Source organism: Oreochromis niloticus, linkage group LG16, assembly GCF_001858045.2.
Source record: "Oreochromis niloticus isolate F11D_XX linkage group LG16, O_niloticus_UMD_NMBU, whole genome shotgun sequence".
Classification (NCBI taxonomy): domain Eukaryota; kingdom Metazoa; phylum Chordata; class Actinopteri; order Cichliformes; family Cichlidae; genus Oreochromis; species Oreochromis niloticus.
Window position 1 is genome coordinate 33,547,302 of NC_031987.2, and position 16,274 is coordinate 33,563,575.

Sequence of the window (16,274 nt, forward strand, 5' to 3'; positions counted from 1 at the left end):
CTGGCTGCCTCCCACAGTCCAAAGACTGTGGACTAAATTGTTAGTGGGGTTTGGTTTATTGGTGATTCTAAATTGTCTGTGTGTATGAATGGTTGTCTGTCTCTATGTGTTAGACTGGCGATCTGTCCTGGGTGTATTGACAATCAGAAGAGGATGGAGTGACAGGTATGTGAAAGTTGTTATAAGTCCATTAAAGCTTTATGTTAACCAGACTCTGCACTTGATGTTGAACAATCCAAAGAATAACTCTAATGACACCTTTAAATGAACTTAAAATAATCATGAAACAGTTTTCCACGTTGATAAATTGCTTTCTATTAGCATTAAGTACTTTTGTTGGACTAATGTCATTGGCATGGATCAACTCAATGAAATTAAGTTGGATTCATCTCCAGTAAATAAGTTGATTCATCATTCACTATTGGTATAAAAGGGGAAACTGATTCACAAGAGGCAAATATTATAAACAAACCATGCAAAAATATCAAAAGAAAATCAGCATGACATTGAAAGCCAGTGAAGTAGCACTGCAAGCTAACTCTAGCCCACCTGACACTCCAAGGCTACCCTGGCCTGATGTAACACTGAGTGACCTTCTGAAAGACCTGAGGTCCCATCTCAAAGGGGACAATGAGCAACTCAGAAAACTTCTGGATTCCATACGTCCATTATTGCATCAATTTCTCTCCAGGAGCTGGAGAGAAATTGATGCAATAATTTATTACACTTTATATTAAAAGCAAACACGTTAAAGCAAAAAAACAGTGTTGGAGAGGATGTGGTCACATTAAAGCCAATCACCTACACCTCTTTTGGTCATGTGATAAACTACAGCCATCCTGGTCAGATGTTGCCGAGCTGATAGATGGACTCTGTCAGTGTGAACTTCCTAGGGATCCACAGGTCTTTTACCTTGGTCTGATCCCAGAAGGTATGATTAAAAAAGAGAACATCTACATGTTTAAAATAGTGTCTGTGGCTGTGAAGAAAGTTATAACAAGAACTGACTGAAAAATGAGTCACTGAAAGTGAAATATTGGAGGAGATAAACTGAAGTTTCTATGACGAATCAAACTGGATGTCTTTGAATGGAACTGGTGGAAATGGACACTGTACAAAGGGCTTAATGCCACAGACTTCAGTGTTTGAGAACTGTTACCCTTCTTTTATGTTGACTCAAAATAAAGAGTAAAAAAATAATAATAAAATAAAGCAATTTAATCATGTGGATCATTATCGAATTAATGATTTATTATTTCTTTATGTGTATTTAAATAGTTATTTTTAGTGTTGTGGAAAAGCTTCTAAAAAGAGCTGAAGCCATTATAGCTGCAAAATGTGAGCCAACATATTACAACGCAGATGAGCAAATACTTTTGCTAATGTAGTGTAGTTTCTCCTCATGCTCCTTATCACTGTCTGTCCTCAGCTCCCTGAGGCACAGTTCATCTCAGGGCTCCATCTTCCTGATGTATTCATGTATGCTGACATGCACTAATCCTCACCCTCTCTCTGTCTGTTGCTCATACGTCTTAGGGTGCTAGACCTTGGGTGGAGAAGTCCGTGTATTTTATAGAATTTTCAAGTCGCATCTATGTCCTTTTGAGACCAGCTTATTGTTCCAGCTGGGTATCTGATGACTGGCAGCCCATATATATTTACAGCTTATTTGTACTGTTGAGGTGGCTTCTCAATGCCTGTCTTACCATCTGGGGGTGTTGGACATCATGTACTGGCAAACGGGTATAAATGCAGGTATCACGTTTCAGGTCTCCAGTCACTCTAATGGATCTTTTTTTATGTAGCCTTGCAATAGTTCCTGAAGTTAGCAATATCATCTAGATATAGCGGCACATAAGACTGAGATGGGCTCTTGAAGACAATAAGAGGTTTAAAAATAAAACTCACTCAGATAAAATTAAAATTTTCTGTACAGTTCACGGTTACCATTAGCAGGACAATAAGTGGTGTTTTACCCAGTATTACAGAATTAGAGAGATCTGGCCATGAAGACAGCAGAAATGACAACAAATAAAATAATAGTAAACATATTTTCATCAGGCAGCCATCCCATCCTGTCTAAAATCAGCCACAATCATCCCAGTGCCAAAGAAGTCTCCCATCTCCAGCCTGAATGATTACCGCCCTGTGGCCCTCACACCGGTAATCATGAAATGCTTTGAGAGACTAGTCCTTCAGCACATCAAGGATTACCTCCCCCCAGAATTCGACCCCCACCAGTTTGCATACCGTGCAAACAGATCCACAGAAGACGCCATCGCCACAGCCCTCCACGCTGTGCTGAGTCACCTAGAGCAGCGGCAGAGCTACGTCTGAATGCTCTTCGTGGACTACAGCTCAGCCTTTAATACAATCATCCCGGACATCCTCATCACCAAACTGGTCACTCTTGGCCTCCCTCCTCTCACATGTGCCTGGATAAAGTACTTTCTCACAAACCGGCCCCAGACTGTAAGACTCCGCCCTCATCTCTCCTCCACTCGCACACTGAGCACCGACTCGCCACAGGGCTGTGTGCTGAGCCCCCTCCTGTATTCTCTCTACATCCATGACTGCAGTTCGACCCACAACAACACTCTCATCATCAAGTTTGCTGATGACACCACGGCAGTCGGACTCATCTCAAAGGGAGACGAGGCAGACTACAGAGAGGAAGTCCTGAAGCTGGCAGCCTGGTGTTCAGAAAACAACCTGCACTGAACACTAAGAAAACCAAAGAGCTCATTGTTGACTTCAGGAGACACAGCACCGACTTAGCCCCCCTCTACATCAACGGGGAGTGTGTGGAGAGGGTCCACACCTTCCGGTTCCTTGGTGTCCTCATCTCTGCTGACATCTCCTGGACAGAAAACATCTCAGCGGTCATCAAGAAGGCCCAACAGCGGCTGCACTTCCTGAGAGTCCTCAGGAAGTACAAGCTGAACTCCAACCTGCTGCTGACCTTCTACCGCTCGTCCATTGAGAGCCTGCTAACCTACTGCATCACGGTATGGTACGGCAGCTGCACCAAGGCGGATAGAGTGAGGCTTCAGAGTGTGGTCAAGACAGCACAAAAGATCATCGGCTGCCCTCTCCCCTCCCTGATGGACATTTATTCCTCCCGCTGCCTCAGCAGAGCAGCAAACATCATCAAGGACAGCTCCCACCCTGGCTTCAACATGTTCAGCCTGCTTCCCTCAGGGAAGCGCTACAGGTGCATCAGCACAAAGACCCACAGACTCAAAAACAGTTTCTTCCCCAAAGCGATAACCACCCTGAACTCACACATGCACCGATAACATTTTATTCTTCCCATTTCCTCTATGAACCACCACTGTGCAATACCAATTCTATGTGCAATAACCCAACTGTATATACACAACACTATTTATTACACATTACTTTTAAAACCAGCTTGTATATTGTACATTTTATATATATTTTTCCCTCTGTTAATACTGTCCATATGTACATAGCACTGCAGAACTGTGCCCCCCCAGCATGTTTGCACTGAGTAGGAGATGCTCTGTATCTCATTGTACAACTGTATAGTGACAATAAAGGCATTCTATTCTATTCTGTTCTATTCTATTCTATTCTATTCTATTCTGTTCTATTCTATTCTATTCTATTTAAGTGGCCAAGAGGACCGGACTGGCTATGGCTATACACTTTATACATAACTCCTTTGTAAATCCTGTTGAGTAAAGTCTATTTAGCAATATATGTAAAGACATTACACATTAAAAAACACAGAAACATTGGAAATCATGTGTTGTTAGACGATCACTTTTTGGCATAAGTCTCCGTGTATCACGTGACAGCGTGACTCCTGAACCCCGCTGACACGACAGCTCTGGTTGTAAGTACATGATTGGTTCCAATTGTGATCATGTCATCCATTGAACGACCGAGGTACGTTATTGGTTTAGCCAATAGGAAGGAGGGCGTGAAGGCCATCCGGGGCCGTTGTATTACGAGGAAATGGTTTGACAGTCTGTGTGCATGTGCAAGGCTTATAATTTTCTACTAAGCAAGCATGGCTGAGCTCCAGGTCTGTATATAAGAATAAAATTGCTGGTTTATATTCCGCCGCCTTCTGTTAAGGAGGACCGTTAGCTGATGTAGCGGTTTAGCTGCAGGCCGTGTATATGAAGTCTTTGTTGAACGACTAGTTAGCAGCTACAGAGCAGCTCGTACAGCCCGAGGGCGCAGAAAAAGTCGGTGTGTAACAATGGCTGCGGGAGAGCTATTGTCCCGATGCAGCTTTTGTTCATATCCATGTCTGTAGTGTTTGTCGTGCAGGAAGCAGACTGAAGCTGATCTGGAGTACGACTTCAGAAAAATCACCCCACTGGGTATTTATGACATCTTCTTCAGTCTGCCCTTCAGCCCACTTAGCAAAGAATGGAGCAGCTCTAATGTCGCAACCTGGGTAACGGCACAGGTGATGCAAGCTAGAGTAAAACGGTTCTTTATTGCACTGATTAATTGCGAGGTGTAAAACAGTTGTTCACTGTCTGGTTGGACTAGACCGATTCTCTGCCTTGATTTTACTTTTATGCAGAGGAGGAAGTGAAGGGTTTCCTAAATATCATTTATAAACATCCCAGTTTTCTTTTGAACACATTAAAAATTATTTCAGAAAAAAAATGACCAGATCAGCCCACAAAAACGGAACTTTTTATTAAGCCCTAGAACAAAACATTGGTGTTCACTGATGTGCTTTGTAATACTCAAATCAAGTTAAATTGAACATGAAGCACTTCATGTGTAAAGGCTCATTTACACCATGTGCTCTCGAAAACTGTGTAACCGTAACTCAGGGAAAAACAACGAGACTAAGGGGGGGGTCACTTTTGTACTTCCCCGAGCTGTAGCAATCAGTTTTATCTACAGAATTTAAGGATATGCAGTCGACTTCCACTCTCTCTCTTAAGCAGTAAGAGGTTCTTTGTGGTTTGGCGAGCTGCACTGACACAGGAAAATCCACCTGTTAGCCGAGAAATTCGGTTTTGTAAAGCTTTATGAATGAAAACTGTGTCGAGGAGCAAGGCTCTGTGGGTAAATTAGCCTTCATACAGGAAGTGTTTCATGCCCACTTTATAACAGAGTTTTATCTTCGGTTTACTCACAGTATTAAAAACTTCACCTTCAGTCCAGACTGAAGTATGCCATGGGCAATCTGGAGTAAGATTATACTGGAAACACATCCTTTGAGATTAAGCTAGAGCCCTTTTGACCATAGAGATGTTTTGTGAAAGAAGGGCAGTGTACAACCCTAAAGAACCCCATTCCCACAGTCAAACACTTTGATGGCAGTCTTATGCTGTGGGGATGGAACTGGTACAATCTCTTCCAGGCAGAAGGAATCATTAAGAATGAAGGACGTGAAGATTTTGAAAAAAAAAAACCTCAAGCAGTCAGCAGCAGACTGGGGCTGGGCAGTTGCTTTGTCTCTCAGCACAAGAGGTCTAATAATTTTGACCCTGGTAGATTTAGTTTTTTGTTTCTGTGTGCAAATTAAAATAGTATAAGCACCCAATGTAAAACAGGGATGTGTGGAAAAGAAGAACTCCTTCCTCTGGTTTTTCCCCAACAACAGCAGGATAAAAAAACTCTACCTTGTGCATGTAGTACCGTCATGACGCTGTCATCATGTCTTCTACAGACTAAGTTTGATGAAGCAGCAGCAGAGGTCAAGCAGCTGAAGGCGAAGCCGACTGATGAGGAGATGTTGCAGATCTACTCGCTGTTCAAGCAGGCCACCGTGGGTGATGTGAACACATGTGAGAAATGACACATTATAGTGCGCTCAGCACTGCTGTCACACAAACTGTTGATAAGAGTCTGACACTGGCTACGTTGAACATGCACCCTAGAAGAACCACTGGCACACGCAGGTGTGCACTGAAATGCACCTGTTCATGACGTACACCTGTACTACAGGCTCTCTGAGGAGCTAGATTTGCTCTTGCGTAACGTGGTTTCACTTTCAGATTTCCTGTAAAAGTAAATATTCTACATAATTATCAGTAGTGTTTCTTATGTTTTTGTGTTGTAATGTTAAATGCAGCACCTTTGCTCTTTACTGGGCCTTAATGAATTTGTCCTATATTCATTCCACCTGCAGTACATGGGATTCCACTAGATTGTTTAATTTGCTTTGTTTGTCTTTGAAGCTCGTCCAGGGATGTTTGATTTCACTGGAAAAGCTAAATGGGATGCCTGGGAGAAGCAGAAGGGTGAGTAAGAATGTGGATTTGTCTGCAAATCATATAAAACTCGGCTGGCCGGGAACGCCTGGGTTTTCCCGTGGGCAAGCTAGAGGTGGTGGCTGGGGAGAGGGAGGTCTGGGTCAGGTCCCTGGATAAATGGAAGGAAATAAGTCTTAATATTTTATGACATGCATATCTCACTGTATGTATGTCATTGTATTTGTATATTAAAGTGCTTTGAGTGAGAGCAGAACAGTGCTATATAAGAACCAGCCTATTTACCATTTATATTTTGTCCTGCATTTGAGTAATATATTACACATACTATAACAAACAGCATGTGCAAAATATTAATGCTGTGGGCTCTGTTTAAATCTGTCACCCAGCACTGATATATTATAAGCTGTGCACACAGTTCAGTTCAGCTTTCTTTATATAGCACCAAATCACAACACCAGTTAACTCAAGGCGCCTCTTTTAAGGTAAAGACCCTCCAATAAGAAAATCAAATGAAGCATAATTAGCAAGTGCTCCAGCAATGCGTGGTTGAGCATTTGTTTCATTCTGGGTTGCATATCACCAGCAGCTTGTGTCACTTCTTAGTGTGTCTTCATAACCTCATCGCACTCAGACTCAAGTGGCAAAACAAGTTGTTTCCATTTTGAGCAGGATTGGTTTGCTTGCATTATGATGTGTTGGAGGCTTTTGAACTACATACGAAATTATCTTCATAGCAGTGATGTGCTATACCACTGATTTCCTTGCTGATCTGAGACCAAGGCTGGCATCAGCGATACTGGTACTTTGTACAAAAACTCAATGTGTTTGGAAAATCAGAATAAAAAGTAGTGTACTTCAAACTACACCTTCATAATGAATACACGACTTCAGACTACTTTAATTATGAAGAATTATCATACAAGAAATACAGATCTTGAAAAGTTAATATGCACATTTTGAAATATTCAATTAGCAATTGAGTATTTTGAGGAAACATTTTATAAATACGGTCTTATGTATGAAATATTGGGAGACGATTTTTATTTTTTAAAGCTTACAGTGGCCGTTTTACTGCAAGTATGTTTTAAAGATACCTAGGCTATGAAGTCTGCGTTAAATGCTCCACAATTTGAACAAATGGGATTGTGTAGTTTTAAGGATGAAGAGAGACAGAGAGACACTTTATTGATCCCACAAGGGAAACTGTTGTGTTACAGCAGTATGATAAAGTCCCACAGGTGCCCGGTAAGGGTCTTATACTGAGAGAGTGCAGGAATGTATGTAATTTTACAGCAGTGATGAAAAAAACCAAGAAAAGTAAAAATGAAGTTAGTTAAAAACAGTAAAATTAAGACTGACATTGTATAAGAGATGAATGCAAATTGCATAAATAATATGTACCATATGTGTTAGAAAATCAGCTGCATGAAGGTATCTTCTGCCTGACAGGTGTGCTCACCTGTCCCACAATGAAGAGTTATTCTACAGCTTTATAGAGAGCGTTCTTCATGGCAGCGGGGTTAAATCAGTCTGAGAGAGAAGGTTCAGAACAGAACACTCGACAGGAGTGGAGCGTGATGGGCTGTCCGTTTGTTCGGTGACCTGTTGTCCCTCACTGACTCAGACAGATCCAAATTCTGACCAATGATGCTTCCAGCCTTGCGGATTAGTGTGTTGATCCTTCTGCCATCTCTGGCACAGCAAAAATAGATGGTAGTCACTACCACAGACTGGTAGAAGGTCTCCATCATGTTGCTGCACACATTAGTAGCTGTATAGCATCCAAGCTTGCTGAGAAAGTAGAGACTGCTCTTCCTCTTCTTGCACACAGCATCACTGTTGGTCCTTGATCCAATCTGTCATTCAGGTGAGCGCACAGCTACCTGTAGCTTTCCACCGTTTCCACCTCCTCACCTATGATGTCGATGGGGTCAGTCAGTTGTTTTTTCCTCCAGAAGTCACCTACCATCTGTCTTGTATTGCTGACATTTAGGTGATTTTTTTCTGGAACATTCCACCAAGTACCGTAGTACAAACTGAGGCCTGCCTGAGTAAGCAATAATCGTAATAGTAAGCAATCCATGAGACAGTAGAAGTGGTGACACCCATCCCGAGGAGCTTCTCACTCAGCAGAAAAAACATGATTCTCTTAGTGCCACCAGTTCCATCCAGGTGAGAGTGAGCACGCTGCAACAGGTAGATCGCAGCATCATCCCTACAAGAGGCGGATAACCAAACTGAAGAGGGTTGAGAGCAGGTTTCACCTGCAAGCTAACCTGGACAAGAGCCAGTATCTCCAGCATCGTCATGGCGTGACATCAGGGCAGCTGGTCTGAAGTCAGAAGGCCAGAAGGGGTGGCTCTCTTTGGTACCCCCAGTAAACATGTCTTACTGGTACCAGGTTAAAGAAATACTACGGGGTGCCACTCAGATGTGCACCACAGGATTTCAGGACCCTGGGACTGATGTGATCAGGATCTGCAGCTTTGCCTTGATGTAGTCGCGCCTGGCCAGCTGACATAGTCATGTATAGAAGGAATGAGGGGGTTCTGAACACTTGTTGTGTCGTGGTGAATTATTTATTGGTTGAGGAGGTGTTAAGATTGTTGTTGTGTGAAGAGGGGCAACAGGGGCTCCAGTACTAATGTTTAAAAGTTGATGATAAATTCACCAGTGATGGCGAAGAATGCCTCTGGGTGCTAATGCTGTACATTAAGGACAGTCGCGTGTTTGGTGTCATATATCGCTGCCCCATGAGCTGATGGTGGTACGTAAATACATGTCAATATAACGGAGAAGAATTCCCGCGGTAAATGATATGGGCGTATATTCCCGACTAAAAGTTCAATGTGCGGCGAGCAGACACGTTCCTGGATAGCCACACCTTTCATTAACGAACACTGCAGTCCTTCCACCTTTGCTGCACATAGAGTTCAGTAAAGAAAGATCAGTTTGGTTAGATTTAGTTTATTTTAGTGACACATAAAAAGGTGCATTAGAGTGTACTTGGAAGTGGCACTGACTTCATGTATAAATTAACAAGCAAATTAGCAACAATCACCGTTTAAAGTGAATGCTTACTTGAAATATATTCAGCTGTACTTCTAAAAAACATGAACTAATACAAATAAACCTAAAATTAATTTTTAACACTTTAAAAAAAAAATAATTTTAAGTTTATTTATATTCATTAATTTAAAATGTAATTAAAAATGATTTACAAATGTGTTAATTTTTTGTTTTCTTGTTGTCATTTATTATTTTACTAATAAATACATTTTATTGCATAAAGGCTGAATAAGTTGATGTTACCTTAAACATAAAGGATGATTTCTGCAGAGTTAGGAGTACAGCTTATTTGATTTAAAAAAGTTGGACTGATGCATTCCTCATCGTTTGTAGTAAATTGGATTATTGCATATTGTACTCAGCCACGTGCAGTTTCCTTTCAGGACTCTATGAGTTGTTGCAGTGTAAAGTTTGTCAAGCAGGGCTTTGAGTCCTCATGTCAACAAACTATGAAAAAGAGTCTCTGAAAGTAAAAGCAGGACTAGCTTGTTCATTAAGTTGGTCTGTCAGTCTTTTTCCTCTATAACGCATTTTTAATTTCTCTGTCAGGTAAGAGCAAAGAGAACGCCATGAACGAGTACATCAGCCTGGTGGAGGAGCTAAAGCAGAAATATGGAATATAATGTGGCATGATGGCAACCAACTGGCCAGGAAATCTGCTCCATGGACTGTGACTGGCACCAGTCTCCATGCCTGCACCATTAAAACGCCTTAAAACTCAACAAGTGTGTCTGTAAACAGCTCACATGTGAACACCTGGTGGATTGCTTCTAGTCCTAGAAACTGACCCAAGTAGCTGCTGATGGACACATTTAAATTGTGTATATATCAAGTTTCAGTATTCATGTGTTTCTGCAGAAAGTCCTGTCATTTCAATAAAAAACTCATCTTAAAGTGTGATTTTAGATCTTCAACTTTTTTAAAAGTATTTGTTCAGTTCAATATAATTTTATTTATATGGCACCAAATCACAACAACAGTTGCCTCAAAGCACTTTATATTGCAAAGAAAACAGAAAACCCCGTCATGAGCAAGCGCTTTGGCGTCAATGGGACGGAAACCGCCCTAAAAACCTCCAGCAGAACCAGGCTTGGCGACCGGTTGGGCTGAGTGGAGGAAGACGAGATGAAGGCATGGCGTGGAAGAGAGCCAGACAGAAGGCTCTGCCTCCCATTCTACATTGAAATACCCAAACCTTAAGTAAGCCTCCGGTCTAAGAGTGAGCTGCTCTAATGTGGTGATAAGGTATTATAAAGTTATGGAGCCTGATTATTATTATTGTCGTTATTATTATTGTTATGTAATGGGAAGGATTTCAAATTTGTTCCTGGATTTAACAGGGAGCCAATGAAGAGAAGCCAAATATCGGAGATGAAGGAGATTTTTAGGACATGCCGATAATTACAAATTACAGCCTAGAAGTAACCTGAGGTAATGCCATCAGAGCAGGAATCTAATTAGATACCATCCTGGGCCGAGTACAATAACCTCAGTTTTAGCTGAAAGTAGAAGCAGAAATTTAGAGGCCATAAAGACTTGGATGTGGTTTAGCATTAGTTCTAATTAGTTACAGCACTTTCAGAAAGACATTTGCTGTGTAATCTATTATTGTAAAGTTAACAATTTAATAACAATTCATGCCTTACATTTTATTACTGACTGGAATGTAAACCACTGTTGTGTGTCCTGTTGCTAAGTGGCCATCTTTGCGTATCCAGAGACTTCCCCATTGGTTGTTTTTTATATGTATAAAACTCTACTTCGACTGTTTCCTTCTTATCTGTGTGTTTTGGTATGAAAACAATTTTAATCTCAATGAAACTTTTACCTGGATAAATAAAGGATAACAGTCGTCTACACAGAAATGCAGAATGACAGGATGTGGTGTCTTTGTGAAAAAAATTTAATGGCTGTGGTGAAGAAGAACTAAGAAGAGGAACAAGGTAATAATCTCTGATGACATTATAGAACAGGGACAGATTTGCAGTTTCCATCATCTGTTGCAGGATGTAGGAGACAAGTTTTGGACCCTGTGACACTTTTGTCTTAATGGCCAAACTCTCCAGCTGGAACTGCACATGGATCTACTTTCTGATAAGCAATGAAGCAGGTGTGAATCTGTAGGATCCCATGACACAGACACAAGTGGTCAGTCGTTCACAATGGTTGTGACCTCAACCAAAAATGTGTGCACCTCATGTGAGTTTGGAAGATCCCTATTAGGGTGTATGTACTTCACTGGTTCTCGATTCACCATAAACCTTTTTATGCATTTTTAAATCTGGATAATCTGACTCAATGACCTTGATGTGTACAGGTCTGACACAGAGACACTTGAAGAGGACTGCCGACTGCATGGGTCCTCTTATGCAATGGGTAGATATAGATTCGGGCCCAAAGACATCAAGACACACAATTAACGATGTGTCAGTTGGGAACAAAACGGTTTGTAGAGCCACCTCTGGTTCCTGCCTGGGACCCAGAGATGCTTTTCTTTACTTTTATTCCCTCTGTTCTTTTTTTCCTGTTCAAGTTACATGTGATTGGTCAACTACATGACGTGTCTTTGTCATAAAATGTACTTGATAATGAAGGTGAAAGCCGCAGCAATGCCTCCCACGAGCCAGAGGCAGACAGAGGAAGACCCAGGAGATCTGGGCCATCCGCAGCCGCTCAGCGCCTGTACGATAAAGGGGGTAGACTCGGACAATTTTCACCAGGAGATATAACCGCTTCATCCAGTTCAATACACCTCGCTAAATGCCTAGGATCCTTGTGGTAACATGGCAAGTGGGGAAAGTTGACTAAGAAAAGGTGCAGTCGGAAAGGGGAGAAGCCACACAAATATACCACCCTAACATCCTCAGAGCATGGAGAGAGACTGTGAGCTGCTGAGCTTGGTCAATGATAGAGATGAGTTGGTCCCAAATTCATCCTCGCTCCTTTGTGATAACTATCTTACATAACACCAGAGATCGAATGTTGCTGCTCCAAGGGTTAGGGTTGCACTTCGTGTGGTTTGTACAGATTCATCATGTTCAGCTAGATAGTTCCCAAGTCAGGCGATGGAGATATGTGGCTTGGCCTGGGCTGTGGCTGGACTGTGGCTCAGCTGCAGGGGAGGGTTGGTGCAGTGGGTTCAGGGGGAGTGCTAGGGGAGGCTGGTGGAAAAAGCTGAATATAATTGTCTATTCCTGCATCCTATCAGTAACGTGCTGAGAACAGAGGCAGCAGGATGGCTGGAGCTGCCACTGTGGACGTTAACGCTTGAAAAGCACCGTAAATGCAGACATGTGACTTGAGTTATTCATGTACTTCTGCTTAAGTACAGTGGTCCCTATTTTATCGTGGGAGTTATGTCCTAAAAATAACCCACGATAGGTGAAATCCGTGAAGTAGCAAACTTTATTTTTTAAAGTTATTATAGATGCTTTAAGGCTGTAAAACTCCTCACTACACACTTTATACACTTTTCTCAGACAGGCATGAACATTTTCACACTTTTCTCTCATGTTTAAACTCTCAAAGTTCAAACCTTGGTAGAAAAATAAATCCAGTATTATAGAATGAAACCAAAGATCAAACCCTGTTTTCAGGTCCAGAACATGGGAATAGAGCAGCTGCCAGAGAATTCAACATTAATGAATCATTAATGAATCACTGGTACGGAAGTGGAGGAAGCAAGAAGAATGAGCTGAGTAAAGTTTGACTTATCTGACTGTTTTGTTTTGCTTAATGCACCTTATAATCTGGAAAATAGGTAACTTCTGTCTTCCTTTAGCATCTCCAAAGTCCAACTTTTTGTGCCATGGTTAGCATCTTCCTCTGCCTTTTGGGAGCCACCACAGCTGCCTTTGACGGGGCAAAACATTTCAGCGACCTTGTTGTGTTTGTTGGGGAGAAAACTTACAAACATACAGTGCAGCACTTCAGAGTCACACTGCTAGGGATCGGAGATTTATGTAAATCTGACACGCTGAACACATTCTGTGCTGTACAGGAGACACGGCACGAGATTAATTGACAATGGTCTACAGCCAATCAGGACGCAGAATACAATGCGCTGTAAAAAAAAAAAATTGTGCAAAATTGCACAATAAAAATTCCACGAGGCCGTGAAAGGCGAACCGCATTATGGCGAGGGAGCACTGTACAGAATGTCTTTACTTTTGCCACCTCTGGTCACAGCACACACAGAAGTACAGATACTAGTGTTAAAAATACTCTAGTAAAAGTTGAAGTACTGGCTTTGAAATGTACTCAAAGTAAGAAAGTAAGAAACAGCTCATTGTTGAACATTTCTACCACCTATTTCTATGCAAACCTAACTGAAGCTTGTGCTATATTAATGTAAAAATAAAATAATATTGTAGATAGGAATGCAAACCTTATTTTCACTCTAAATACTGTTTCTAATTAAAGGTACTCACTTAAGTAGAAAACGAGCATCAGGAAAATAAAAAATAGCTCTATTTTCTGTTGCCTACACTGTAGACTGTGACGTTGCCTCTAAACAGGAAAATGAGTGGGGAAAGGGTTAGAGTGGGATTCAGCTGGTGGGGAAACCCTGAAACCTGGTGTTGTGGCTCAGCGCGGGGAAATAAATCACAGTTCAGAATAATTTCTATTGAGAGTTGATTTTCTTAATGTACAGGCTGTGATCAGCTGACCTGCTGCTCTTTCATTCACACACCTGAATAAAACCAGATGTCAGCAGGTGTTTCACGAGTTGTCCTGGCGGATTTCCATCCTCTACACTGACAACACTGTTTATGCTGTCTTTATATGGAACAGTATACAGTTGGTGTGAAGGTGGTATTCAATGAATTAAACTAAGCATCATCAGCCTAACTTCAAATTAATCTCTGCAAGACTTGATGTGACTTGACTCTCACCATGAAACAGTCACACACTGTTCTTTACTGTAAATCCATCACTGCGCAGCAAACTGACCTGTTTATCCTGCACTAACCTGCAGAGGATTTTCATGCAACCTTTAATTAACACAGTTAGTCTAGCTGAGATTGTTTTGCACCGTGTTTCACAATATAAAAAAACATAATGTTTCATGTGCAGACCCAATATTTGATTTAAGGACTTATATGTAAGCTTCAAATTTCCAGTTTTTCAAACCCCACTGAGCATCCTTCCCTTTAAATCTAAGCTCTCTTCTTCCTCTCCTGTTTTGTCTGTCTTATCTTTCTCCATCTCTGAGTGAAATTAGCTCTTTTTAATAATACAGCAGCTGGACCTTTAGCTAGCAACACATTGTGTGACCAACTGCACATAAAAACTTTGTGTGTTTGCTGATGTTTGTTGAGCTGATGGAAACTGACTGACTAGGGCACAGTTTTGCCTCTTTCATCTCTTTTCATGCATCATCAAATCACTCTGAGGTTTGAATGTTGAAATAATAACTCCCCTCAGATGCATTAAACCAAATGTACAAATATTTGCGTAAAAATGTAGGGAGTAATTGTAAAGAGTTGGCAGAAAAAAACTACTCAAGTAAAATACAGATACCTGAAAATTCTACTTAAATACAATAACGAAGTATTTGTACTTCATTACTTCCCACCTTTGGCTGTGACCCCATGGAAACTGACAAGTGTTACACACACTGATTATGATCAATTTTAGCAAACTCTGATTGATGAAACCGGATGTCATTACTGAAAATGTGAATTGTAATTCTGTTCAGTCTTGCCTGCTCTCGCCCCTTACACAAGCCATACTGTATGGCTAACTTGATAAGACTCAAAACAGAATCGCAGATAACCAAAGTATTCTCCTTTTTATTAGAGATATGAATGGATTGGTGGTGTACCAGGGGCTTCTGTTTAGGACTATGCATCCTGGCTGCTTGGGACAATCTGCTGGGGGGGAAGCTAATGGTGGCTAAACTACCTTTGTTCAAACTGACAACAGGGGCCTGATAAGCTACAGTATTTTCAAGGGTGAGGAGCCATGTCTCCAATTCAGTGAGCAGAACTGTAAAAATGGTACATTTATTACATTATTACTGTCAGGGACCAAGCAGTAACGCATAAAGGACACGTGTTTAATTCAAAAAAAGGATTTTTATTGACCCAAAAATATGAAAAGATATTTAACAAAGCCAAAAACCTTAAACAGGCAGACCAATAAAAGAGGTCAACTCAATCAACTAAATTCAAGATAACAATTAAAGAAACCTCAACCAAACATAAGACAAACTGACCTGCTGAAATGACACACAAGGGGGAAAACAAAATGGCTGCCATATAACCAACTAATACAAAACAATTAAACAAACTTGAAACACCCCCCAGGCAATGAAGCGTGTGGTATCATCCAATTAGGCTGTCAGTGGTACTTTAGCTCTCCCAGCCCTTTGCCACACCTTTTGCCAGACAGGAAGGAGAAGCCACACCCCCGGTAACTCAAACAAAGAAAGATGTATTAATAGAACATAAAACAGAACTTTGACCTTGCAGTGTTAATATGTGTGCACGCCATATAAACATTGGAAGGTGTGATGGAAAAATAAATAAATTTAATAAAGAAACAATACTGAACAATAAGTAGGATATATTCAAAGTAGTGACTGCAGAGTAAAGTAAAGTGAATCAAATGGTGGTGAGGTGTGGAGCTTACCATGTGTGGCTTGCCATCACAATTACAAAAGGAGGCCCAAGAGTAGCTAAACACCTGCCACACTGAACTGGAAGATGCAGGGGAGACAGGCGATGAGGCCATCTTGCTAGCGAGTTGGCTATGAACTAAGCTAAGGTAGCAAATCCCTAAAGAAGTGTTTCTTCTGTATATTCGCAGTGAACAAATAGTGTGAATATAATCAGCAGGTAATTCAGAAGAGAGTCCATCCATCCATCCATCTTCTTCCGCTTATCCTGGGCCGGGTCACGGAGGGAGCAGCCTGAGCAGAGAAGCCCAGACCTCCCTCTCCCCAGCCACCTCCTCCAGCTTATCCGGGGTAACACCAAGGCG

At 41.4% G+C, this 16,274-nt stretch overlaps 1 protein-coding gene across 1 annotated transcript; it reads left to right on the plus strand.

Annotated features, from left to right (window-relative positions):
* The first annotated feature begins 3,904 nt into the window (after positions 1–3,904).
* Positions 3,905–10,187, plus strand: dbi (diazepam binding inhibitor (GABA receptor modulator, acyl-CoA binding protein)). The gene is made up of 4 exons (XM_003456206.5): positions 3,905–4,054; positions 5,672–5,789; positions 6,183–6,245; positions 9,837–10,187. Exons 1-4 carry the CDS (start codon positions 4,040–4,042, stop codon positions 9,908–9,910), a joined length of 270 nt encoding a protein of 89 aa, XP_003456254.1. The 5' UTR covers positions 3,905–4,039; the 3' UTR covers positions 9,911–10,187.
* The last annotated feature ends 6,087 nt before the right edge of the window (positions 10,188–16,274 follow it).